Source organism: Mesoplodon densirostris, chromosome 13 (assembly GCF_025265405.1).
Source record: "Mesoplodon densirostris isolate mMesDen1 chromosome 13, mMesDen1 primary haplotype, whole genome shotgun sequence".
NCBI classification, from domain to species: domain Eukaryota; kingdom Metazoa; phylum Chordata; class Mammalia; order Artiodactyla; family Ziphiidae; genus Mesoplodon; species Mesoplodon densirostris.
The window spans coordinates 15,078,640-15,105,106 of record NC_082673.1 but is presented as its reverse complement, the minus strand read 5'-3'; the positions used below and the strand labels follow the sequence as shown (position 1 = coordinate 15,105,106).

The following is a 26,467-nucleotide window of genomic DNA, read 5'->3' as shown; positions in this document are numbered from 1 at the left end:
AATGTTTTGACCTGTGTATACTTTCCAAAATCATTCAAAAAATTATTGGGGTCTTAAATTTGCTGTATTTAAAAACACTGTTGCATACATTCATTTTGTATCAAGTAAAGTCACAAATCCTCTTTTTCCAGCTTAAGAAAATATACTGTATTTACCTTAAATTTTCATGATTTAATAAACATTTAATCTTACTAATTTTTAATGCTTAATAGGAAAGCTAAACCAAAGATTTTTTTTCAAAGTGTTCCCATAGCTCGCAGCTGAGATGATGACAGTCATTTTTGCACGGATTCTTCTTCAATAATTCAATTCACAGCTATTGACTTTTTTCCTCCTGTATTTTTCTTCCCTCTTATAAAAGAAATAAACTATACTGATATATTCAAAAAAAAAAAAAAAAATGACTCCATGCTTCCAGTGCAAAGGGCTTGGGTTCGATCCCTGGTCAGGGAACTAAGATCCCACATGCCATGGGGCGCAGCCAAAAAAAGAGAAGATTTGGCTTGAAAAGTAGATTAGTAATGGAATAGATTTATAGAGGGTCTTAAATACCAAACTCTTCTTCAGCCTTTTTTCTTTTTTTTTTTTTTTTTAATATTTATTTATTTACTTGGCTGTGCAGGGTCTTAGCTGAAGCATGCAGGATCTTTGTTGCCGCGTGCAAGATCTTCACTGAGGCACGCAGGATCTTTTTAGCTGCAGTATATGAACTCTTAGTTGCAGCATGTGGGATCTAGTTCCCTGACCAGGGATGGAACCCGGGCCCCCTGCATGGGGAGCGTGGAGTCTTAACCACTGGACCACCAGGGAAGTCCCTCAGCCTTTTTTCATTAAGCCGTTGAAGAAGTTTTTTGAAAAAGGAAGTGGTATATGATCAAGTTTGATTGAATTTTTTTGATTCTGATTATCAGTCTAATCATTTTCGTTTCTTTGTAGGTAATCTTTTCTAATTGCTTTTGAAATATTTTTAGAATTGCTATACAGTAGTCTTACTATAGTGTGTCTAGGTGTGGATTGATTTATTTATACTGCTTGGTATTTGGTGTATGTTGTGCTTATTTTATCGTGGATTCATCAGCTCTGGAATTGTAGCCATTATCTCTTTATGTACTGCCCCTCCACCATTTTCTCTATTCTTTCTTTCCGGGATTCTGGCAAGACATACGTTAACTGTCTCTTTCTACATCAGATTTTTTAAAACTTCTACCCTCCTTACTTCTTAACCCATGTATTTTCCATCTCCCTGTCTCTCTGTACTACATTTGGGATAAGTTATCCATATCTGTATTTCATTTCATTAATTATCTCTTTGGCTATGTTTAAACCAATTACATTTTTCATTTCTAAAAGTTCTGTTTGCCTGGTTATTTTTCATAGTCTCTTACTGTTTGCTTATTTTTGTGATTCCATCTTTATATCATTAAACATCACATTCATCATTACTTTCTAAATTTCTTGATTCGATAATTCCAATATCTGGATTTCTTGCAGTTCTAAATCCAGTGATTGACTCTTGCTCGTGGTGGCCTGTTTCCCTGAGTATTTTGGTAATCTTTCATTGGGAGTTCCTAGTTGATCTTTGTCAATGATCCAGCCGGGGGTTAAAGTTGAAGACACTTTGCTTGCAAGGGAATTTTCATTGGTCTCTGCTGGAGGTGAGGGTCCCCGCTGACCACTCTCCTCAGTGCAGTCCAGCACTCTCCGCTCAGCTCTTTCACTTGGCTGTGGCCCAGTGCCCCAGCTCTCAAGGATAAAACACACCTGTTGCTGGGGGCTTAGGTGTTCCTCAAGTTTTCGCTCAAAGATGGATCTTGTTCCATTATTCCCTGCAAAGACAGTATCACAGTCGCGTTATATGCATAATCCCATGGTTTTTAAGCAAAGCACTGGAAGCAGACGTTGCGCAGGCAACCTTGAGGCCTATGTGATGGTGCTGCTTGGCCAGTTGGGTGGGCGAAGAGCCCTGAGGCAGAGAGATAGTTAGGAGCCTAAGCAGGAGTCAGTGTGGGCACTTAAATGACGCAGGCGATGTTTTCTGGACAGTCACCATGTTAGAAAACAAACTGGAGGAATTCGGCCTTGAGGCTCACATGTAGAAGGTTTGGGTTGGAGGCCCAGTGAGGACCTTCCAGACAGATCGTTTTGTCCTTTGGGGATTATTCTAGTCTCAAATTATGAAATACTTTTATCAAATTCACAAATGATGAAAGCAGGGTTTCTGAAATTTTATAAGGGTAGAATATTTCCAGAGCTTCTTGTTTAAAAAAAAAAAATACAGATTTCATAGTGACTCTTATTACCCTGGAATAAAATGCTTTTGCATAGCTCAGAACTGTGGTGTGGTGCCCATTTTCCTTTCTATATCTTCTTTTTATATATATATATATAAAGTAACTGTTTATTACTGGAGAAGAGACGAATGTATACAAGAAAATCTAGGTTCTTTCTCCTCATGCACTACTTTGGTAATAAAGTTCCAAATATCAACTATGAAGATATTTACAAGGATAAATCTTTCTTAACATGTGACCATTTACTGTGTGGTGGACATTTTTCATAGAAATCATATACTTAAACTAAATATAATCTTATAGTTTACGAGAAGCTTAGAACATTGTATTAACAGAAGACAAGATTATATTTTACTGCAAAATATTATAAAAGTGATACAATTTTGTGGCTCTTAAACATTTAATTACTTGAATTGAACAGGGGAATGAAGAAAAAAAAAAAAACCCAACAGAAAAATCATCAGGACACGCCTCACTTTAAGATTTTTTGTATTCGATTTGTTCTACTTTCACGTCGTCTCCAATTAGCTGATACACGTAAGTGACAACTGTAGAAGCCTGGATATCCATCAACACAAATGAAGGAATAATGTTCGTTTCCAAGGCATTATATGCTCCAGTGGCAGAACCTGGATTAATGTAGAATTTATTTTCATGCTCACATGCTTCCAATTTATGTGTGTGTCCTGAAATAAGGATATCCATATCAAACTGCCTCTGCAACAGGGCTAAGCTGGCCATATCTCCCCATGGAATAACTTGATGTCCATGGATCAAACCAGTTTTGAACTGCCCAACAGTTACAACTGTCTGTTCTGGATAATTCAGATTCTCATCGAAGTCTCCTCTCACAGTATGAACATCACCAGCCAGAGTCTTGAGACAGTCATAACTCTGTTTGGTACGAAGGTTTCCAGTGCAGAGAATGTGCTGAATCTTTCCTGGTACCAGCAGTTTTTTAAAATTTAGCTGGCAGACTGTTGCACCGGTGTGGGATGTGCAGGTCTCCTAATAGCAACGCCAGCTGGAGGTAGGACAATCTTCAGAGATGGATTGAAGTACATAGTAAACGTGGGCAGCATCCTGTCACTGGGCTCCGCTCAGTCACCCCTTTGTATGTCTTAAGATAGTGGTAAAGGATTCAGAGGATTCAATGAAGTTTTAAAAAATCAAAATGGCAGAAGATGAATATGAGACCAGCAATACTGGATGTGTGCGAAAAAGTTGGGAACTAGTTACTTCACTGAAAAGATGATTAGGCCAATTGCTTAATAACTGTTTTAGGGAGATAAGGAAGAGAGGGTGCTCGCCAGCTGTATTCCATTCGCTTAGCGGGGGAAACTCGTGTCTTCCAACCCCGCTGTGCCTATGAACCATCTTTGGGATCTCACTGAAAGGCAGGTCTGGGTGGAGCCCAGGATTCTGCGTTCCTAACAAGCCCCAGGTGATGCCAGCACCGCTGCTCCCCCGACGCACTCTGTGTGGAAGAACAGACAAGAACCACAGTCAGCCAGTGTGGCTCTTACTGGACTAGCTGCCAAGGGCGGTGTGTGGCCTCCATCACTGAGTACTGTTCTTGGGGATAGAGTGTCGCGTAAATAACCGCTGTGATCCTTCTTGGAGGTGGTACTTTCTCGGGGTCCCCCAGCTCTTTGAGTCTGATTTCGTGGTGTCAGTGAGTATTGCGCGTTTTCTAAATACGTTTATTGGATATGTTAAAAAACACACCCATTTCCATGGAAACCTGCACATAGTAAAAAGGTAGTCGAACAATTAAATCCAGCACCTGAGAGTTGGTTTTGGGTGAAATGTCTAATATTAGTTTCTAGGGAAAACTGGGCCCAACGTTAGGATTTTCACTGTTGCCCAAGCAGAGGAAGGGTTCTGTTAAAGCAAACATGAGGACCTCCCCGGCTGTCCAGCAACTGGGGCTCCGCGCTTCCACTGCAGGGGCCGTGGGCTCCATCCCTGGTCGGGGACTGGGATCCCGCAAGCCACGCGGCGCAGCCAAAAATCAAATAATAATAAAATGGAAGAATTCCGAGTACACACTGAGGCCAGCTACAGAGTCAGCTGGTTCAGTTTGCTGGGGGCGTTTCTGTGACTCGCCCCGCCCTGTTCTCTTGTTGCTGTCAGTTTTCTTTGTAGAAGAGCGCTATGGACAAAGCAAAATATTTCCACCACTTTTAAAGTTATTTATTTCTGTTTTTCCAGCCACTTACCCCTCTTCTTTTATTTTGTTTGGAAGAAATTTAATACCAACTTTATGGTAGTCTTATTGTCATAGAAATCCAGAAATGATGGATAACAAAAGTTCTAACCACGTCTCTCTTTTGAAATAAACAAAAAGCAGTGCCTTTTTAAAATCCCCTTTATAAGTATCACCATTAATATTTTGTATTTTTACTGCCTACCTATTTAGGAATAGGTTTTTAAATGTTTTATGCACCCAGCATTAGTTTATATACACATTTCAGAAAGACAGTAGTTTAGCCCTTTAATCTCTAATGTATTCACTTACTCATTTATTTATAGCTGAATTTCCATTTTCTGTAGTTTCATTGTGGTTTTTCTTCCTTTATTCATTTGGTATGTAAAAGAGTTGTTTAAAATATAGCCCCAAATTTATGGATGATTTTTTTATGATTTCTATTGGATTTATAAAAGTGAAAAGTATCTGCCTTTCATGAAAGACTTCCTTTCACATTAAGTTCAAAACCTCTGAGTAATTTGGTTTTCTCTTGTTTGTAATGTGTCTAAGAGTAAAGCTTCTTTGGTTGACTATTTCTCATCATGTAGTAGCTGCTACTTTTTTGCAGAATTTTGAAAACACATGAAAAGTGATCGTATGGTATGATTTCTCAAACAAGAGCTCAGAATTGATCTTATTCCCCTTCTTATCACCATCTTTAATGTCCTGCTAGTCTATAAATAAATGAAAGTGTAGATTTCAAGAAATAAGGTTTTGGGCCTCCCTGGTGGCGCAGTGGTTAAGAGTCCGCCTGCCGATGCAGGGGATACGGGTTCGTGCCCCGGTCTGGGAGGATCCCATATGCCGCGGAGCGGCTGGGCCCGTGAGCCATGGCCGCTGGGCCTGCGCATCCGGAGCCTGTGCTCCGCAACGGGAGAGGCCACAACAGTGAGAGACCCGCATACCGCAAAAAGAAAAAAAAAAAAAAAAAAGAAAAAGAAATAAGGTTTTTATTGATGATGGATTAACTACCTTCTGCTAGTTCATTACTTACCATCTTGCCAACTTGGGGCCTCTGTGTGTTCTTCCCTTTATTCCTCTGAATTTTATCCTTGACTTAATATATTTGTCAGCCACCATCTAGATTGTAACTATATTTGTAATTGCCCAAAATGTAGGAAAATAATTTCTTCATTATGTTGGCAGCCATTTATAAAGTTGGGATTGGAAGTCTGGGTCAATATTTTTTTCTATAAGCCAAGTGTATTATGATGTTTCTAAGGGAAGTGATGTAACTCGTGGTATGCCCAAATTTGTAATACTAAGCCACAATGCAGTGTATTTTTGAGTATAAAAATGTATTTCTTTGAGTATAAGGTATGATAACCTGGCTAGATCAAGAACCTTTTATTTTCACCAGCTTGCTGAACCTATGCAGTTCAAGTACTGGTCCAACAAAGAGATTGAAGATGGCCTCACTGGGCACAGTCTAGGGTTGAGGTTTCTAAATGAATGCCAACATCAAGCCAGCATAGTGCAGTGAGTGGTACATAGAGTTGAGAGGAGAGTGGGAGTGGTCCAGAGTGGCTGTGGAGGAGACATGGCGAGCCCGGATGGGAAGGTAGAGTTGCAGTTGGAGAAGAGGGCGGGAAACGTGGAACGGGAAGTCTTGGCATTATGGTGGGTATGCGGCATCCTCTGGGAAAAGGCCAGTTGCCCAGGGTGGCTGGGACCCACAGGGAAGTCGTGGGCATTACGTTGGGAAAGGTTAGGCTTTACCAAAGTGTGTGCGTCCTTGAATTCCACCACCACCAGCACCCTGTCCCAGGGCCTTAGACATTGCGAGTCAGCTCAGTAACGGGAGAAGGAACCTGACAGCGTCATATCGGGAGAATCAGAGAGAGACTGTAAGCCGGAAAGTGTCTTGAAGGTCCCAGCTCGAGTTGAAGAGGGCCTGGACCAAAGTGGGAATCTGGATCAAGCACTGGTTTAACGTTTTTAATTAAGAAAAGAAAAAGCATGTAACAAAAATGGGTTATTTTATTATGTGGGCAATCGTTCAGATGCAAATGCGCATCGGTAGTTCTTTTTCTTTAAGCCTGTGGATGTCTCTTCCCGGGGGTGGAGCTGTCTTCCAGAGTACCAGACGGAGTGGCCTCTTCCTTCTGACGCTGGGTTTCAGGCAGGTGCACACTGGGCAGTCTGCCTTGCCGTGGAGCCCGTGCAGCCTTGCTCGGGTTAAAAGGGAGTCGATTTCGCCTTAGCCGGTCATCAGCAGAGAGATCTGGGATGGGGGTTGTGGTCGTGTGGGAATAAAAGCTTCTGAAGAAACAGAAGTCGAAAATTGTGAAATAAAGCTAGAGGAAGAGAATATTAACTAGCATCTTTGGGGAATGAGGTCTCAGGCCTAAGAGAGTTTGGTAAACAGACAGCATCCACTCTTGGCTGACTTGAGCTCCTTTGTTCGTGACATTGACCGCATCTAAACGTGGGTCCTCGCTCTTCGGGGAATCCCCTCCTCTCTTTGCTTCCGTGACACGCAGACCTGTGGCTGTCCTCCTCCCTGTTGCCGCTTTTCTGTGTCCGCTCCTTCCTCCTGCTCCCTGAGTGTGCAGTGATCTGGTCACAGCTGTGTTTAAAAAGTTGACTCTGGGAGAGTGTGGAAGCGCGGAGGGCAACGGGGGAACCATTCCAGCGCCTGACGTCTTCCTGGGAACCGAGGCCATGGTGGGAGAGGAGGCAGGTGCAGAGAGAGCCCCGGCCGGGAGCACGGGCCTCTGCCAGCGCCGGCGAGCGCCCTAGCGACGGGAGCGCTCGGGTGGAGCCGGGTGGGCAGCGTAGCGCACACGCTGGGCTCAAGATGGTGCCCCTCACGGCGCCGCGCAGGCCGTGGGACGTGGGCTCGGAGCCGCGGACCGCCGGCGAGCAGGGTCGTCGAGGGCGCACTTAAGTGGGTGATTTTCTTCACAAGTGACATGGGCTAGATGGAGAGGATAGTGTTTCCAGCGCACTGGGTTAGAACTGTTTGCAACTGACTCTTGGCTTTAATCCTCAGCATTTCAGCATTCTGGGCCAAAGTGGCACAAAGCATATGAAACCGGTTAGATGGGTCATTCATCCCTAGGTGAATCTATCATTGCTGAAGAATAAGGGAACTTACCTGTAAACTTTATTTTCTCCAAAACATATAGTAACTTTAAGAGTACAAATTAGAGTATCATTTCCCCTTTTGGTGTTATAGTAACTCAGAAGCTCTTTTTTAAAACTCCCCAAGTTTGTCAGTTAAGTTAAATTATAGGAGTTTTATATACCATAGAATTTGGAGTACAGTATTACGGTTTTATCACCCATCACCTTATATAATAACAAACATAATCTGCATGTTCCTGGTCTACTTTTCTTGACTAACTCAGGAGGTCTAACAACCGCGCTTCTTGAGGATTTTAGTAAATGTTTACAAGTCCCAATTATGCATGACAGAGAAATGTCCTCTTAGTCCAGCCACGTGCAGTCTAATGGCAGCTGAGTTCCAAAAAGTTAATGGAGCTTTTATGCTCCTAGTGTCCCTCAGACGGGTCTTCAGAACCTCATGTGAAATGAGACTGTGCAACTGGTTCTTCTTGCTAAAACTCAGGAAGCTCCTTTGACTACTTGAGTACAGAGTAAATACATACATGCTTGAAGAGTCAGCGTGGACTTGTGGGAATGTAGTGGTCACCTAGGTCGGTGTTGAATCCCCCCTTTGCAGTGTCTGCCTGTGTGATCTCCACCACAGGGTCTGACAAGCTCTCCAAGCCTCAGCGTTGCCAGCTTTAGGGCGGGGGCAATAAAAATAAAGCTCACAACACCTGATGCCTAGATGTGTGTCTGGCTTATCTGTTAGGCACTGGATAAAGTATATCTATTATTTAGGGTTGTTGTTTGTGTCTGGCTGGTATAGTATTTTACTACTTTTGTCTTTAAGGGGAAAAAAACGTTCTCTAATCAACTAGCTTTTCCGTGGGCCTGAGATGAAGTTTGTCTCTTTACAGGCAGCCGTTTGGCAACTCTCCAGATGACTTGCTATGTCCACACCCTGCAGCGGAGTCTCCAAGTGACGAAGGCGCTCTCCTGGACCAGCTGTACTTGGCCTTGCGGAACTTCGATGGCCTGGAGGAGATCGACAGAGCTCTGGGGATACCCGAGCTGGTCAGCCAGGTGGGCACAGGGTGAAGCTGGTGGGGACCGAGCACTGGCGTGGGCACGGAGATATCTGTTCTCTTTTGTCGGCAGACAATCTGCAGTCTGCTTTTTAGAATGCTTTCTTACCTCTTAACAAGCAAGCTCTGTTTTCTCTCTCCCCCACTCCTTGTTACTCTCACATCAAGAATGGAAAATACTGAGAATGAGTTTGACCTGTACTTTGGGTCAATTGAGCTGAAAGGCAGAAACTCAAGTCCAGCTCATCTACTGACAGGGAGGAACATGCAAGGGGCAGAGAAGCCAAGAACAGAACATTGCTGCCCCAGCGATCCAGAACCTTCCATCTAAAAAGTAGTATCCTTAAAATGGTTCTGACAAACCTAGGGGCAGGACAGGAATAAAGATGCAGACGTAGAGAATGGACTCGAGGACACAGTGGGGGGAAGGGGAAGCTGGGACGAAGTGAGAGAGTGGCATGGACATATACACACTACCAAATGTTAAATATGGGGAGATCAGCTCGGTGCTTTGTGTCCATATAGAGGGGTGGGATAGGGAGGGTGGGAGGGAGATGCAAGAGGGAGGGGATATGGGGATATATGTATGCATATAGCTGATTCACTTTGTTATACAGCAGAAACTAACAACATTGTAAAGTAATAATACTCCAATAAAGATGAAAAATAAAAAATAATAAAAACTAGTATCCTGGGCTTCCCTGATGGCGCAGTGGTTGAGGGTCCGCCTGCCGATGCAGGGGACAGGGCTTCGTGCCCTGGTCCAGGAAGATCCCACGTGCCGCGGAGCAGCTGGGCCCGTGAGCCATGGCCGCTGAGCCTGCGCGTCCGGAGCCTGTGCTCCGCAACGGGAGAGGCCACAACAGTGAGAGGCCCGTGTACCACAAAAAAAAAAAGAAACTAGTATCCTCAGTCACTCTCCATCTTAACATTTGTGGGCTAGTGATAGGAAGCTACTTGTGCTAAAAGAATATGTTGCACGTAAGTTAGCAGAAGTCTTTTTTTTTTTTGGCTGCGTTGGGTCTTCGTTGCTGCACGCAGGCTTTCTCTAGTTGCGGCGAGCGGGGGCTACTCTTCGTTGTGGCGGGCGGGCTTCTCATTGCAGTGACTTCTCTTGTTGCGGAGCATGGGCTCTAGGCGCACAGGCTTCAGTAGCTGTGGCTCACGGGCTCAGTAGTTGTGGCTCGTGGGCTCTAGAGTGCAGGCTCAGTAGCTGTGACACACGGGCTTAGTTGCTCCGTGGCATATGGGATCTTCCTGGACCAGGGCTTGAACCCGTGTCCCCTGCATTGGCAGGAGGACTCTTAACCACTGCGCCACCAGGGAAGTCCCAGCAGAAGTCATTTTAAAGGTAGCTGCAGTTCATTCATCATTTTGCCCTCTGTGTGGATTTAGCCACAGTCAAATGGGGGCTATTTAATATCGATGGGAATGTAAAGACGTTAGCCAATCTTAGTGGGCTTCCCCTCCTGGTGATTAGTTGGTGGCATAAAGTCATGAACTACATCAAGAGTACTTTATAGCAACAATATAATAAATAACCTAACATAGTCTCATGAAATAACTTAGGACTTTTCTGAATCAGGCTACGCAGCCCAGTTTGTGTGAAGCAGGCATCCTGGTTTCCTATAGAGTCACCTGGAAAAAACGATGAGTCTCACTGCTGTCTTCCTCTTTTCTCAGCGTGAATCGTCTTTATTTCTTATTGCTAAGAAATACCTTCCAGGGTTCACTCTGCTTCATGGACGTAGGGTGTATCGTGAGGGTCTGTGGAAAGGGAGATACAGAGCCATTGGAGACCTCTCTGAAGTATTCAAAACAGCCCTGTCATAATCCCCACGTTCAGCAGACATAGGTGGGAGTTGAGACTTGATAGTTCATACTGAGAACAGCAGAATGGAAAGAAGTGACTTGAGGTTACGTGATATAACCTGAAATAAGAAAGAAAAATGGAGTTGAAGTATTTCCTGTGTGGCTGGTTTGCTTTGCCTTTAGTGCTGGTGAGAATTTAGCATTCAGTATTGTTATCCCTGAGTTGTCTAAGTGACATTTAAAGATGTGATTCTTGGGGTTGCTGAGTGACTCGGAGCATTGTTTTTATCAAAAGTGGTATCATTTCATGAATATCTTCAGTCTCTTTTTTTTTCTTCTCATTTATTTGTGTTATTTCTGTTTTGTCTCATCAAATCCCTCATCCTTATATCATATTAAACTGAATTATAGAAATAATGATTAGGTGGAGTCGGGAACTGTAGAATACACGTGGACTTTATTTGTACTCATCAGAGTTGTGTGTTTTCTTTAAAAATGGATATTAAACTTTCTCTATGTTGAAGATGGGCAAATATTTAAAGATCTGAGATAGTTTTGTGGATGTAGTTAGAGCAGTAATTCCACAGTGAATGGTTTCCCCCAAGCGGGCTCCATCCACATTTTTAAAACTACTACGGACAGGTCAGTGGACCCAGTTCTCACGGGTCCATGTGACCTAAGCCCAGGATTCAGGGTGGCCCCAAGCCCTGCTCTCACATGGGTAGACTGGCTTGAGGAAAGCTTAGGCTGTTACTAGGCTAAAGCAAACCTGAGAGATGATTTTGCTGTTGCATCCTTCCCTCCTGTCTGTTGGGAGGTTTGTAGCAGAAGGAAGAGGAGAATGAACCAGGGGCACCTTCCTGCTCTACGCAGAGTCCTGTAGGGCCACCTACATCGGGGGTGCGCCCCTCGGAGAAGTTCTGGACTGTCTGCAGCCCCTCCTTCTGACCCAGATAGGGCAGCCCTAAGAAGTCGAGGACAACAAACATGTTAAATACGGCTAGTAGGAAATAAGATGGTGGCAGAATGTGGGACGTGTAGGGGATCCTGACGACCACAGAAAACAGTCAGATACAGGTGGTGCTTCACACTGGTGAGCGGCTCAGGTCCTGCATCACAGACTCTACTGGAACCCGCTCCTCACTAGCCAGACAGGCTTCTTGCAATTTGCTGCACGTCTGCAAGTCTCAGTTTTGTTATCTGCAAAATGCGAATAGTGGTGGGCACCCCAGCACTGCTGATCCCAGCCAGGTACCAAGGCAGCTGTCTAGTTAAAGTGATTAATACAGGTGTGACTAATGAAATCAGAACACTTAACACAAGGGAATTCCCTGGTTGCCCAGTGGTTAGGACTCTGCACTTTCCTGCCAGGACCCGGGTTTAACCCCTGTTTGGGGAACTAAGATCCCGCAAGCCGGCAAAAAAAAAAAACAAGCCCCTTGAGGCGTCTAGGGGACGTTCGCATTCTTCCAACTGGCAGCAGGAGTAGGAGGCATTCCGTAGTCACAGCCCCTGTCTCCCTTCCCTCGGAAGAAGCGCTGCGGGGAGTCAAGCCTGACCCCTGCTTCTTACCTCAAGTAACTGGATCTCTGGAACAGAGGCATTTTCTAGGAAGACAAGTGGAGTCGAGGTAGAAGTCCCTTTGTGTAGTAAGTACAATAGCAGAAGCCTCAACTACAGGGCAGCGAGAGGAAACAGCCTTCTGTTCGCTCTGCAGTTTTCAGTGGTTTTATTGATTTGTTTGTTATCCGGGGGCTTTCTCTTCAGAGCCAAGCGGTGGATCCAGAGCAGTTCCCGAGTCAGGATTCCAACATCCTGCTGGAGCCGAAGGCCCCCGTGTTCCCACAGCCGTACGCATCTCAGGCACAAATGGCCCAAGGCAGCTACACTGCCATGCAGGATCCAAGCTTCCACACCATGGGGCAGCGGCCAAGCTACGCCACGCTCCGTGTGCAGCCCAGACCCGGCCTCAGGCCCACGGGCCTGGCACAGACCCAGCCCAACCAGCTGAGGCTTCAGCTGCAGCATCGCCTCCAAGCACAGCAGGTGCGTTCTTGGCCACGCCTGGAACATCGGGGCGGTGCGGGGGCGGGGCACAGGGAAGGTGGGCGTGAGCCCGGGGGTCCTTTTAGAGGCCCTAAAAGCTCCTTCTGTCCTTTCCAAGAGGGTGAAAGCGTTGCCACGTTACCGTACGACGTCCAGACTCCCTTCTGCTGCACCTCCTTCCCTTCTGTCTGTCTCCTCCACTAACTCCATTCCAGCGTAGAGCAGCTCTTTGGTTTCCTAGCTCTATTATTTACTGAGGGGCTGACCTTGAGCTCTGTGAGCCTCAGTGTTTACATTTGTACAATGGGGTCGCTGTACAGTCTCGGGCAGTATGTGTGTGTCTGTGGGGCCCGGCACAGTTTCTGGCCCAAAGGGAGCTCCCAGGACAACCGTAGCTCCTGCCATTCGTCCTGTCTTGTGGCCAGAATCATCACTCTTAGTGGAGTGGTGGCAGAGGGTGCCGCCTTATGGAATACCTATTTTAGCTCCAGAAAGTGTGTTCTCACTGAAACAAGCCTGGACAGATTTCTCTCATGTAGTAAATAATCGTGTTGCGGGCTTTTAAATCGCCTCTCCTTTTTTTCCCTCTGCTTTTTTCCTAATCTTCCTCTTGGCCTCCTTTTCTGATCATTCTACTCCCTTGCCCCTTTGCAAACACTGTGTTTTCCAAACTGTCCAGAATAACTTCTCAGCTATAAGCAATGGGAAACCTCAATGATAACTAGCTTTTACAAGGGGATCCAGGTACAGACCACGTGGTTTCAATGTCCAGCAGCAAGCAGATGTTGGGTTGGTGGGGAGAGGGGCAATTTCTTGAGGAAGTGATTTGAAATAGAATATATTCTGATGAAAAATATATTGATTGCCATGTGTATGCGTTTAGAATCGCCAGCCACTCATGAATCAAATCAGCAACGTTTCAAACGTGAACCTGACTCTGAGGCCTGGAGTACCCACACAGGTAAGGGGCAGACCAGCCGTCAGCTTTTACTGGATCCGCTTAACTTCTCTTGTCATTTCTTCCCCCTTGACATCCCACGTGAAGTAACTCAGAAGGCCACACATAGACCCAGACCCACACAGTGGATGTCGTGTCGTTCGCTTATCTTGTCTGGTCTGTGTCGCTTTTGTGGTTCCCTCCTCATCACTGCCATGTTTATTGCCAGGCACAGTCAATTATCGTTATTCACACTGGCTGTGTTCAGTAAAGTTACTGCAAACACTGAATTAGCGAATATTGAACCGTTGCACCTAGGAGAAATAAAGGGTTCGTTTCCTTTGAGCCTCTTGGTCACATTTTCATGAATCAATGTGTGTTTCTGTTTGAAGACACCTTGTTTAATATATACTGTTGATTCATTAACATTGAACTCACAGCCAACAGCACTGTAACTCATGCCTGCATGAAGCTCATCGAACTCCCAGATTTTCCCCACAAGGCACATCGCAGCCCCCCGTGCTTATTTAGGACACTAGGCAGCACTTCAGCACTTCTCAGGAGTCATTTTAAACAGCAGAGTCACCAACAAAAAGCACGACAATGTGAAAAACGTGGAACTAAATAGTCCACAAAAAGGACACTTGTGCGCAGTACGAGAGCTGAAACAAGAAGCAGTGCCGCCTGGTTTCAGCCTCAGGTGGGAATGGGCACGTTGGTCTTCTCACGTTTTTTGCTGCTCTGCACGTGTCCATAAATCATGACAGTGCCGTGAGTATTGGTTCTGGGGTGACCAATAAATGTCAGCAGGTAGACAAGCTCACCAGTGCAGAATCCACGAATAATCAGGTCGACTGTATACTGCCAGGACCCGTAACCAGCCTGGTACCACTTACTGACAGCAAGCACGGGTGCCCCTCCCATCCTGTCCTGGCCTCCCTACGCGCCTGCCTCCGTTCAGCCTTTTCTGAAGTGTTTCAAAGCCACCTTTTGGCACAGTGACTTGGTTTTCCTTTAGACTTGAATGTCCCTTAATGAGACTCTGAACTGCCGTCCTCAAGGTTTCTGCACAGAGTCCTCTCACAGACAGGACCGGGGTTACCGTGGGCTCCCCTCGTCACCTGGGCCCTCTCACAGTGAGTCTCAAGTTTCTTGATACTGACATCAAACTTAACGCATGTCAGTCATTGCAAGGTTTCAGAATCATCATCTCTACAGAATTCAGAAGCTCACATTCTCAACCACCAGTTGGTCAGCTCTAAACTGTTCTCTTCTGTTTGCCAAATAATTCCACACAAGGCAGTACCCTTTGTTATCCTGTTTCTAACATACGGGTTGTTCTTCGATCTGTCTCCACCCGCAATGTCTTCCTCCGCGTTTTGCCCCCCGTTCCAGGCACCTATTAACGCACAGATGCTGGCCCAGAGACAGAGGGAAATCCTGAACCAGCATCTTCGACAGAGACAAATGCATCAGCAACAGCAAGTTCAGCAGCGAGCTCTGATGATGAGAGGACAGGGGCTGACCATGACGCCCAGCGTGGTGGCTCCTAGTGGTGTGCCGGCAACTCTGAGCAGCCCCCGGGTCCCCCAGGCAAATGCACAGCAGTTTCCCTTCCCTCCGAGCTACGGTATGGGACTTACGCCGCCGCCGCCTTTCACCGGTCCTTTCTCCCCGGTGTCCCCCCAGTCCTGGGTCACAGCTCCTCTCTCGCAGCTCTTTGCATGGCTCCCAGAGGAACCTGGCTAACCGGGGGGTGCTAGGAAACCTGGGAGGACCACTGGGGCCCGTCAGGAGTCCCCAGGTCCAGCAGGGTACCTTCCAGTCTCTCAGCTCAGGTGCCACCTTTGCTCTGAGTGCAGGTCTTTCTTTAAGAATGACCGGAGTAGGTGTGCATGCGTAGCATGCCTCTGCCAGTCATGCGTGTGCGTGCGTGTGAATGTCTGCACTTATGTCAGTGTCTGTAAACACAGGTGCATGTGCATATGCTTATACTTGAAAACCTCTGAGTCTAAAAACGATAGATAGAAAATGTTGAAAGACATATATCACTGTAAGTATTTTACAGACTTTCTACAGCTTTTGAAAAATAAAAGCTCTCAATATTATACCAGATCTTTAACGAATTGATCATTCTTGAGGGGCGCTGCACAGAAACCACAGCAGACGACCTCTTAATTTTCTTCGTATTGATTTGTTGTTTAATGTCAGTCTTAAGAGACAAGCGTGCAATGTCATAAACATTAATATTTGTGTGCATGTCATATTCGATTAATAGTTGAATTTTTTTTTTTTTTTTTTTTTTTTTTTTTTGTGGTATGTGGGCCTCTCACTGTTGTGGCCTCTCCCGTTGCGGAGCACAGGCTCCGGACGTGCAGGCTCAGCGGCCATGGCTCACGGGCCCAGCCGCTCCGCGGCATATGGGATCCTCCCGGACCGGGGCACGAACCCGCGTCCCCTGCATCGGCAGGCGGACTCTCAACCACTGCGCCACCAGGGAAGCCCAATAGTTGAATTATTGATAAAAGTAAGGGCTTACATCAAGGTTAATATTCACAATGACTTTCCCCATCTTCTGCCAGAGTTCTATAGAAACAACTACCAAGTCTTTGTGGTGCTTAGCCTCACGTCTCCTATTTCTTTAAAGAAACAGAAAGATAATGTGCAGCTTTTTCCTGTGTGATCTTAAGCTTTTCTTCTATAGCTCATTAAAGCATTAATTAAATATGCATGTTTAACACATCTTCTAGGCAAAAATGGGCTTACCTCAATGTCATCCCTGAAATTTTCTAAGAAGCCGCCTCCTTTGTTTCCCAACTCTTCCTCTCTTTCCTTTTTGATCATTTAGGAAAGACTGCTAAAAGTTCTTTCTCTCCTTTTAGTGTAAACACCATTTGCCTTTGCACTGAACAAGAAGCTTACATGGAATTTGTTTTTCTTATTCTTGCTAATCTTGTATAGCGCAAAAGCATGGTAGAGCCCTTTATAAATACACAACAAGCTAATCATGAATGCAGTTACTTTCTAAATTTTTTGGCCATGTCGCACAGCTTGTGAGATCCCAGTTCCCCAGCCAGGGATCGAACCCAGGCCCTCGGCAGTGAAAGTGCGGAGTCCTAACCACTGGACCACCACAGAATTCCCACAGTCACTTATTTTTAAAAACGCATCTATCGCATCATAGAATAACTTGGGTTAATTTAATAAAAAATTATTCAAGTGTGTTGGCTTTTTATATATAACTAAACCTTAATCCAGTTGTAGTGATACATAAACATTGAAAAACTGTTTCCAGTCAAAGAGAAATATACACATTAGACTCATTCTTGATTTGCAAGGGATATGGGGAAAGAATAGTATCTCTCTCTACCTCTAGCCGTGATGGTTAATATCGTTCCTAGGCACCCCTCTAATTACTATAGAGAACCAAGGTATGGAGAGTTTTTCTTCATGCATTTTATTCCATCTTGGAATCTTTTTTAAATGTATATAATTTACCAGCACATGATCAGGTATTTGATAGTAATTTTCTTTGTGTATTTGATTTGAATGTTTTCTGTCCCCCGTCTCAATCTCCTTTGGATTTCTGTTTTGTTTTTTAAGGAATAAGTCAGCAGCCTGATCCAGGCTTTGCTGGGGCCACCGCGCCCCAAAGCCCTCTGATGTCGCCCCGGCTGGCGCACACGCAGAGCCCCATGCTGCAGCAGTCCCAGGCGAACCCAGCCTACCAGGCCTCCTCGGACATGAACGGGTGGGCGCAGGGGAGCATGGGCGCAAACAGGTATGCCGCGTGTCTGTGTCTTTCTGATAGAAATGATCACCAGGGAATCTTTCCATAGCCCACCTGTCTCTCTTCTGGATTTTTCTTCTTTGCTCAGGCAAGCAGTACCAAGTAAACTGCTAAGTAAGCCAGTCTACTTTTCCTAGGGCAGAAGTTACCAGAATTTACCAAACCTTAGCTTAATGTTTTTTTCCTTGGGAGTAAAAAGGAGCTCCCCTGAGAAGGTAGACCGCCACCAATGGATGATAGAAACCGCTGTGGGAGGCAGTGGCCTAGAAGCCACCCTCTATCGGTACAGGTAATAAAAGCAAACAGAAGCCTTGTCTGGTACAGACATGACAGTGGGACGTGTCCTTCCAGACCTTCACGGTAATGTGGGGAAAAGGACAGAGAACGGTGGCCCCTGCAGCTTCGCCAAGGGCTTCTTCCCCCGCTGTTTCTGACCTCACCACCTCCTGGTGTCCCACCCAGATTCTCTCAGCCTAGATGTATTCATTCTGAAGGAAATGCCTGAGAAACCAGTGCTCAAAACTGCTTGCCTGTTTGCCCGAGGGCTCTAACATTTTCATCTTTCACTGTGTTTCTAGCATGTTTTCGCAGCAGTCCCCTCCACACTTCGGACAGCAAGCAAACACCAGCATGTACAATAACAATATGAACATCAATGTATCCATGGCGACCAACACAGGTGGGATGAGCAACATGAACCAGATGACCGGACAGATCAGCATGACCTCAGTGACCTCCGTGCCTACGTCAGGGCTGTCCTCCATGGGTCCCGAGCAGGTGAGCACCCCAAGGAGAAGCCCCCCACAGGCTTCTGATTGTAACTTCTTGTCTCTTTTTGCATTAAGTGTGTCTTTCCATGTGCTTAACATCTGCCATCAACTCCCACATTGATTTTGAGTGTTTTTTTCACCTTACCGTCACTTGTGTTGGTGTGATTAACAGAAATACTTGATAATGACGAAATAAACATGAAAGGATCCCTGACTGCTCAAAGATCTTTTAAAATATTTCTTATCTTTCTTGTCTTCTGAATTTTTCTCTTATTTGAGGGATTTGGCGCTATCTAAAATGAATCTCGAAAAATGGAGTGGTGAAAGGTGTTTTTTTTAATAGTTTTATTTTTGGATTTTTAAGAACCGATTTTTTTCCTAAACATAAAACCAGATGAAAAGCAAAGGCCAAACTACCTGCCATCCAGTTAGCTTTAAATGATAGTTCATGTGTGCAGGGAGACTGACACAGAGTATCCAAAAACTACTCTTCGTCATCTCTGGGATGTGGATACCATGATTTTTTTTTTTTTTTTGGTCTGTATTTTTTTTTAATAATTCTGTTTTGCGTTGAATAATACTGAAATGATTCTGCCATCCCTAATTACTTGCCAGCTTCACTTGCTGGCAAAGAGACTCAAAGCACTTTATACGTAGGTAGCCAGCCTGGGATTCAGAAATCTATGATGGGTAAAGATATTGGTTAATAATTTTTAAACTGCATTAAAGACCTTATTTTTAAAGGGTACAAATTGCTGGGCATTCTACCACCTCAGTAGTTCAGGCAAAGTGTTAATGGGGCAAGGACCCTGAATCTTATTTCAAATTTGGAGAAATAGAGGCATGGAAAGTTTAAACAAATTAATCAAGTGTCATTGACAGCACCATAAATTTCCATTAGATCATGATTGTGAGACTGGTGAAAGATTGAAAGTTTAATTAGGTCTACTGAATCCTGATGTTGGTAAAGGACAATTTGTGTGGAAATTTACTAAATTTTACAATCCTCAGTGTTTTATTCTGTAAAAAGATGATTAATAAAAATGCAAAGTGATGCATGAGAAAATATAAGCACTTTGCAACGTAAGAAGGCTTTATGCATGCGTGAAATAATAATTTGCACTTCTCTGGTTGAATTGATTGTACTTCTCTGGTGGCTAAATGCTTATGTGTATAAATTAAACACAAAATAAAGAAAAATAGACTTTCATCTTTTCAATGGAGAAAATATAGTGTGGATGCTGAATTTTCTACCAGAGTGGACCACCAGCAGTTCCTGCCTTGCTTTCTAGGGAAAGTGTAATTTGTAAAAGAAATGTACAGATGCCAAGAATAGTTCACTTAGAAAAGATTCACAGGATCCTGCCCCGTTTGGGGTATTCACACCTGCTCTTGCTAATCAATAACTTGCCTAAAGTAACAGACATCAGGAATCATTGATCTAATTTGCACTCAAAAAAGTGAACACGTTAAGGCATAAGAATGTTTCTAATATAACCATCTCTGTTGAATTTCTCTACAGAATACAAAAAAAAAAATTTAATTGTGAAGGCAGCGAGTGTATTATAAGGATTTATTTTCATGTTCCTTCACACTCCCCCCAGAACGTATGCATGGAAGAATAGATAAGGGAAGTGGCCGTTTTTATGTAGTCCTTTCTCCCCATAATTCTACTCCAAGAAACAAAGAAGCAGGTTAGTGGGTGGTTATTTCCCATACGCTTCTGGATGTCTCACTGAATAAAGCCCCTGTGCTGTCCTGCCGCCCTCAGGTTAATGATCCTGCTCTCAGAGGAGGCAGCCTTTTCCCAAGCCAGCTGCCTGGAATGGATATGATTAAGCAGGAGGGAGATGCACCACGGGTAAGAGACAGCAGAGAAGTAAGCCATGAATGCGGTAGTAAAGCGAATGTGATGTTCTGTAGACTAAAATGGGCATGGATATGGTGTCCACCAGCAGATTGAAGAGAGTTGTGTAATACTTGTGATTTTTTTTTAAGTGTCTTCTAATTTTATTGGACATACAGTGGTTTTTGTGTGAACAGTTTTTTCTCTAAGCTCATTTCAGCTGAGCTGACGGTGGTGTGTGAATTAAGAACACTAATTCTGCCCCGGAGTGAAATTATTATAGCCAAGCAGAAAATCAAGTAGCAAGGAATTAGTCGTGTGAGGGCAAACTGATTCAGTTTTGCTTTTTCTGAATCATAATGTCTGCCTTTTCAGAAGGATGGAGAGGAACTAACTTATAGTTGCTCTCTCTCCCTTAATTAAGTCTAAGTTTACTCTAAGTGTTTTTCTATATTTCATTTTAGTTAGGCCACCATTTGCTTATTGCCTTAAACACTTATTCGAAGAAGAGTGATATTACCGTGTTCAGCCGAGTCTTGAAACAGTAGAACAATCAGTGCTTAGAAGCCACCTGACTTGGGAGCCTGGCAGCAGGTATGCCAGAGGGACCGGGAGGGCTCTGAGCGACCTGGCACAGGTGAACAGGGCCCTCTGAAGGTGGGCTAGATACAGTCCTGAGCAGCAGGTAATTCTCTTCTAAAGCGGAAGTCCTCTCTCAGTGGAGAAAAAGGTAGGGATGATGTGGAATTTCCTATACAACAGTGGATCTTGGATCATTTTGTTAGTATTATTAGCATTCAAGTTCAAAAAGTAAAAGCATAGGGGCTTCCCTGGTGGCGCAGTGGTTGAGAGTCCGCCTGCCGATGCAGGGGACGCGGGTTCGTGCCCCGGTCCGGGAAGATCCCACATGCCGCGGAGCGGCTGGGCCCGTGAGCCATGGCCCCTGGGCCTGCGCGTCCGGAGCCTGTGCTCCGCCACGGGAGAGGCCACAACAGTGAGAGGCCCGCGTACCGCAAAAAAAAAAAAAGAAAGAACGTTTTATAGGAAGTGGGTTTGTACTGGATGATTTGAGGAGAGATGAAGAAAATAGTGACCCCTTCTGGATTGGACACAAAGAGCAGGCAGTCCGGCAGCTGGGTATCTCACAGGTACCGCGATGATCTCTGTTACCGCAATGATCTCGGGCGTCACTGGTAAGAGAGCAGCGGTCACTGAGAAGGAGGGATGGGAAATCCGTTGCAGTCTGTGCCCTTTGGAGTAGCGTGCAGGATCTGCCAGCTGTGGGAACCACTCTCTGTGTTCAGTTAGGATCAGTGCCATCTGCATCAAAATCAAGCGTAACTCATCCGGATGCAGCCTTTGTGATTGGCATTATTTAAACCGGCCAAGTGGTCTGATGTTTTTGTGATGGGCCTTATGATGATCTTACCAAAAATCCCACGCTATTACACCACTCTGTTTTCCTACAGAAATACTGCTGACACTGAAGGGAGCTGGTTGCTTCTTTCTTCAGCTGACTGGGCTCACTTGCTCAAGATGCTTACCAGTCTGGAGAGCTGCGTCTATTTGTTTCTACCCAACCGACCTGCCATCCAGTCCTGCCAGAGCAAGATGGGCAGACGGGCCTGGGCCCCGCTCCCCCGGTGGAGTCCCCTCGGCTGCTGCAGGAGGAGCTGCCTCTTGTGTTGACAGACGGTCTGCAGCTCGCGTCCGGACAGTTGTCAGTCTGTTCACTGCATTCACCTTAGTGCAACTTAGATCTCTCCTGCAAAGTAAATGTTGACAGGCAGACTTCATATACCCGTGTCAGATTGAATGTATCTAAATGTATGTATTTAAGGAAAACACCCATGCTCTTGTTCTGTTCCTGTCTGGTTCCAGACACTGGTTTCTTGCTTTGTTTTCCCTGGCTAACCAGTCCAGTCCAAAAGAGTAAGATTTCTTCTGGGGGGAAGAAAAGAATTAAAAAAAATCAAACTACAGATGATTTAAGTTAAGCCTTCATTTGGGATAAAAGCAGGGGAGACCATGGACCGCGCCCTATGTACAGAGACACCCAAGAAGTGAAGACCAAGAAATCGTAGTTGTATCTTTGTAGAAAGCTCTCAAGACCATGTTGGAAAGCGTTTCCAGTTACTGAATGGATGAAAAGGAGCCTGTGGGAGGGCTGTTAACAGTAACAAGTACTTCTTTTTCCTCTTTTTTTTCCTGATTCAAACCAAACTAGTTCACCCAAATCATGACTCAAGAAGAAATAGTTTTCATTTCCAGATTCACTTAGAATCCGCACCTCCTCTTGAATCGGGCCCCGCCTCGTCCCTTCCCCTCCGCCTTCCCCAGTTCTCCCCACTCTCATGTTTGTTTGTTTGTTTTTAAATAAAAGCAACAGAAACCAGGTAAGCCCTTTACTATTTCCTTACGTGTTTTGCCAGCCACTTACCAACTGCTGACTCTTAACTTTCAGGAAAAGGCATTTACTGGCAAGGAGAGGAGCCAAGTTAGGACTTGACACCCGTCAGGCTTTGGACACGTGCTTTGAAAGCATATTCATTCTCTCCCCCGGCAACACCGGTCCACCAAACAGGAGAAAACAATAGTGTGCTTACAGTTGACAGCAGACATCACGACAGATTTCACCTCCACCATGTGTTTTTTATTTTGTTTTTTAGCAGTGCTGACTAAGCCGACGTTTTGTAAGGTACATAAAATCCAATTTATATGTAAACAAGCAATAATTTAAGTTGAGAACTTAAGTGTTTTAATTGTATAATTTTTGTGAGGTATACATATTGTGGAATTGACTCCAAAATGAGGTACTTCAGTATTAAAATTAGATCTCTTCATAGCAGTGTCTCCTAAAGGTGTTTTGTAAAGGCTGTCACGGCCTCGATTAGACCTAATTTGTAGACTTAAAGACTTTTTATTTTCTAAACCTTGTGATTCTGCTCATAAGTCATTTATCTAATCTATAGGATACGCAGCCGCTATAGAAACCGATTCTTGATTTTTATATGTTTATATTCTTTCTTAATGAACCTTAGGAAGACTACGTGTTACTAAGCAGGCCACTTTTCTGGTTGTTTTTCTTGCCCACTCTGGTAGGGGAACAATCTTTTCTTAATTGGCATCAGTTTCAGAAAACTGTAATACCAAGAAACTGGTGACCTTTTTTGAGCAATTTCTCCCCAACCCCTAATACACATACTTTCTTACCTAATTTCAGAATGATGTCTTTTTGATGTCTAAAAAGCAAAGCATTTTATATCTCATTAGCCAGGCTTTTTAGGAACAGAGAGATTTTTCCTCGAAATTTGATTCCTTATTTGTGGCAGGGTGAAAAATATACAAACTACCCCTATTTATACGTATATCTCTCTCTATATGTACAGATCATGGAAGTATAGAAAGAGGTATAGCCCAAAGATGAATGGTAAGTAGACAGTCTGAAAGTGTGGCTCCATACTAAAGAAATTTTCGGAAAATTTTGCATTTCGCTACTTTTTTCCACTTGAGGGGGTCTCACTACAGGGAGGTGGCCGAGGAACAGCACTTCTTGGGGGCCACCAGTTCACATGTCCCTCTTGAAAGGCTCTGCTTTTCTCAACCGAACCATTGGGTCGCCCAACTGTGACCGAAAAACACGGGCAGATGTTGGCCCTGAACTCCGTGCCCTCACTGGCACCACAAGGCTTATGTCATACAAGGTGTCACGTGACCAGTTCCAAGTTGATCTTTAGAAACGCGTGAATTAGAATGACTTTAACTTCACACAGAAGGGAAATGGAGCTTAAACTGGATTTGTTCGTTTTGAGTTTTAAGTCCCTTTTCACTAGAACACTGTCCAAAAACACCTGTGTACCTTTTCTTGTTTATTCCTCCGCCCACTGTGTTCTACTGTCAGTCCCAATTCAGACAAATCTGCAAACCTGTGATACTGGTAATTTGGAATAATTCATGATCATTACCGTTTTGAAGGAAAAGAGATGATCGGTTCTCTTATGGCTCAGATCAGGTCGTGGATTTCACATCTAATTAAGAGAAGAAAAGTCAGTGAAGGAACCCTCTGATCACATTGATCATGACAGAAGCAAAAGCCAAATCAGTCCCTCCACGATCAGTATTTCTCATGCTGTATACAATAAACTTGTTAGACTGAGTACTTGGTTTTCGTTTAATAGAACAAATAATCAGTGTTTTACTTATATTACTAAATGTGAAAAACACATAATGTGAAAAGTATACATACATTAACTTGGTTGTGAAACTCATCGACGTGTTCATGTGATGTGGTAAGTTGAAAAAGTGAAGTGAGCTGTTTTCCTGCAATGAATTCGTTGAACTCGAAGATGAAAATGCCCCCTCCCACGTGTATCTCTTACGGCCTGTAACAATTGAAAGCAATGTTTTTGCAGTTTATATAATGCAGTTTTTAATGTGTTTAAAAACGGAGTTCCTATGGGCTTAACACATGAAATGGGTGGCACAGATCCCCTTGCAGAACCCAAAGATACACAATCAATTTTGAAATGCAACTTAAGCCATTAATTGTTGGTGTGAATTTAAAATTTTCTAGTATTTGTATGGTAGTATGCTGCCTAAGAGCAAAGCATTCTCTGCACAAAAGAAAATTACTGTAGTGGCTTCGATTTTAATTAGAATTTTCTCCCTGGTGTTTCTTTATAGACTAAAACGAAATCTTTTAAGTTTCTTACTACAGGTAAAAGCTATGTGCAAGAACCTCAAAATGCTAAAATCTAGCATAATGCCTTAGATCTGTTTTTAAGTCTTGTATATTCCTACATAGCTGTCCGATGTATTATATTTGTATAGTGAACTGTGTACAATTTTTTGAATAGGTGGATCATCACTTAACCTTTATGTTGTCGAATGGTGATGATGATACATTTCTTCAAACATTTAACTGTCTTTTTTTTTTCTTATGCCATTTGTGGGTTTTATTTGTACAGTTCCTCATGAACTTGCATCTGAGATGTGTGTATATGAAAAGATTATACAATGGTAAAATTAAGCAATATATTAACTATGGTTCTTCAGGAGAAAGCTTACAGTGTTGCAGGTTGTGATTTATTTTCAAAATGGAGTTGACTCCAAACATCACTTTGTTCACCTGCATTGATGTTTGTATTTCTAGTGTGAGCAGTTTATGCAAAAGGTAGATATATTCAGAGAAATTTTAAATACATTTATGCAAGTTAATATTGCTTTGCTGATGCTATTTGCTTATTTGATGTTAAATAATGCTATTGTAAATAAAGAATTCTGTTGTTATTGCATCATTTAATAAATTTTAATGCCTTCGGGTTTTACATGGCTTTGGAGATTTTCATGTGTTTATATTGTATCTTCATTCATAATTGCAGTTAAATATAAAATTACCTGATGTGTAATTTAATAATTTCCAACGTTTATACAGTAGTTGACACTGTTCCCAGCCTGTTAACATTTGTCATCTCAATGACCCATTTTCTAGATTTTCAGTTTGAAGCCAAGAGGGGTTTGTCCTGCTTAAGGTTATCTGACAAACTCCATGGCAAACACAGGCCAGATCTAAGTGAGCCCTAAATGATGCCACCACTGCTCATCCCCACTTCTCCAAAAACATGTACGAGACTACTGTGGACTCCTGACTGGCTTATTAAGGTTATACTTTTTGCATTAGAATAATCATGATGGTTTTAATAGATTGGTTTGTTAATAGTTGATAAGCAATGCAAGTATAATACTTAAAACCCAGGTCATAAACTACATGAAATATTATAGTAAATACAATACTATACAATTTTTAAAGTATACCAGAAACAAAATGAGTGATTAGAAAAACCTGTGCTACTAACTATATTAGCAAAGTAAAAGAAGAAAAAAACATGATTAACTTAATAGATGCTGTTTGATAAATTTGCATAGGATAAATTTCAGCCCACATTCTTGAGAAAACCTCAAGGAAAAGTAAGACCTCTAGGCAGAGTAAATGTCCCAAAGTTATTTGAAGTTATTGGATACAATCCCACTGTGATACATCTTACTTCATGGTGAGATATTAAAAGAATTAAAATCAGAACAAACTAAGGAGGCCCACTACCCGTGCTAAGAATTTGGGCATCACTAGTGGAATAGAAGGGGTAAAACATTTTTAGCCAATTTGACCACCTATGGGGAAAGCCCAGATGAATCTACCACCCAGCTCTTGGAATGAGTAAAGAAGCTCAGATGGCTGGAACATACAAAAAGCAATAACTTCCATTCACACTAATACCCAATTTTTTTTAAATCCCCATTTACAATAACCAATAAACAACGATTATAAAGTAAGATTATACCTAACATGAAGTGTGAACGATGTTTGTGAAGAAACTGCAAAGTTTTACAAAAAGATATAAAAGACCTGGAAAAGGGGAGGCATGCCATGAACCTAGAAAAGGAAAGCCCAGTATTATACATCAATTCCTGCCCCCGCATTATTACAATTCCAGTGCAAATCCAAAAAGTAGGATGCATTTGGAAGATAAGATGTACAATAATGGAAATGTTATAGAAGAAAAAAGACTTCTAAAAACATTCTATAAC

At 43.5% G+C, this 26,467-nt stretch overlaps 1 protein-coding gene across 13 annotated transcripts in view; it reads left to right on the top strand.

The window, feature by feature from the left end:
- Positions 1-25,111, top strand: part of NCOA2 (nuclear receptor coactivator 2) — a 283,479-nt gene extending 258,368 nt beyond the window's left edge. For all 13 annotated transcript variants that reach the window (XM_060115470.1, XM_060115473.1, XM_060115461.1 and 10 more), the window contains 8 exons: positions 8,514-8,679; positions 12,261-12,539; positions 13,423-13,500; positions 14,872-15,106; positions 17,080-17,257; positions 17,845-18,043; positions 19,808-19,897; positions 21,352-25,111. In XM_060115470.1, the coding sequence (XP_059971453.1) occupies positions 8,514-8,679; positions 12,261-12,539; positions 13,423-13,500; positions 14,872-15,106; positions 17,080-17,257; positions 17,845-18,043; positions 19,808-19,897; positions 21,352-21,363 (1,237 nt within the window). In that variant the 3' untranslated portion in view covers positions 21,364-25,111. The remainder of the gene's footprint in view (positions 1-8,513; positions 8,680-12,260; positions 12,540-13,422; positions 13,501-14,871; positions 15,107-17,079; positions 17,258-17,844; positions 18,044-19,807; positions 19,898-21,351) is intronic.
- Positions 25,112-26,467: the final 1,356 nt, after the last annotated feature.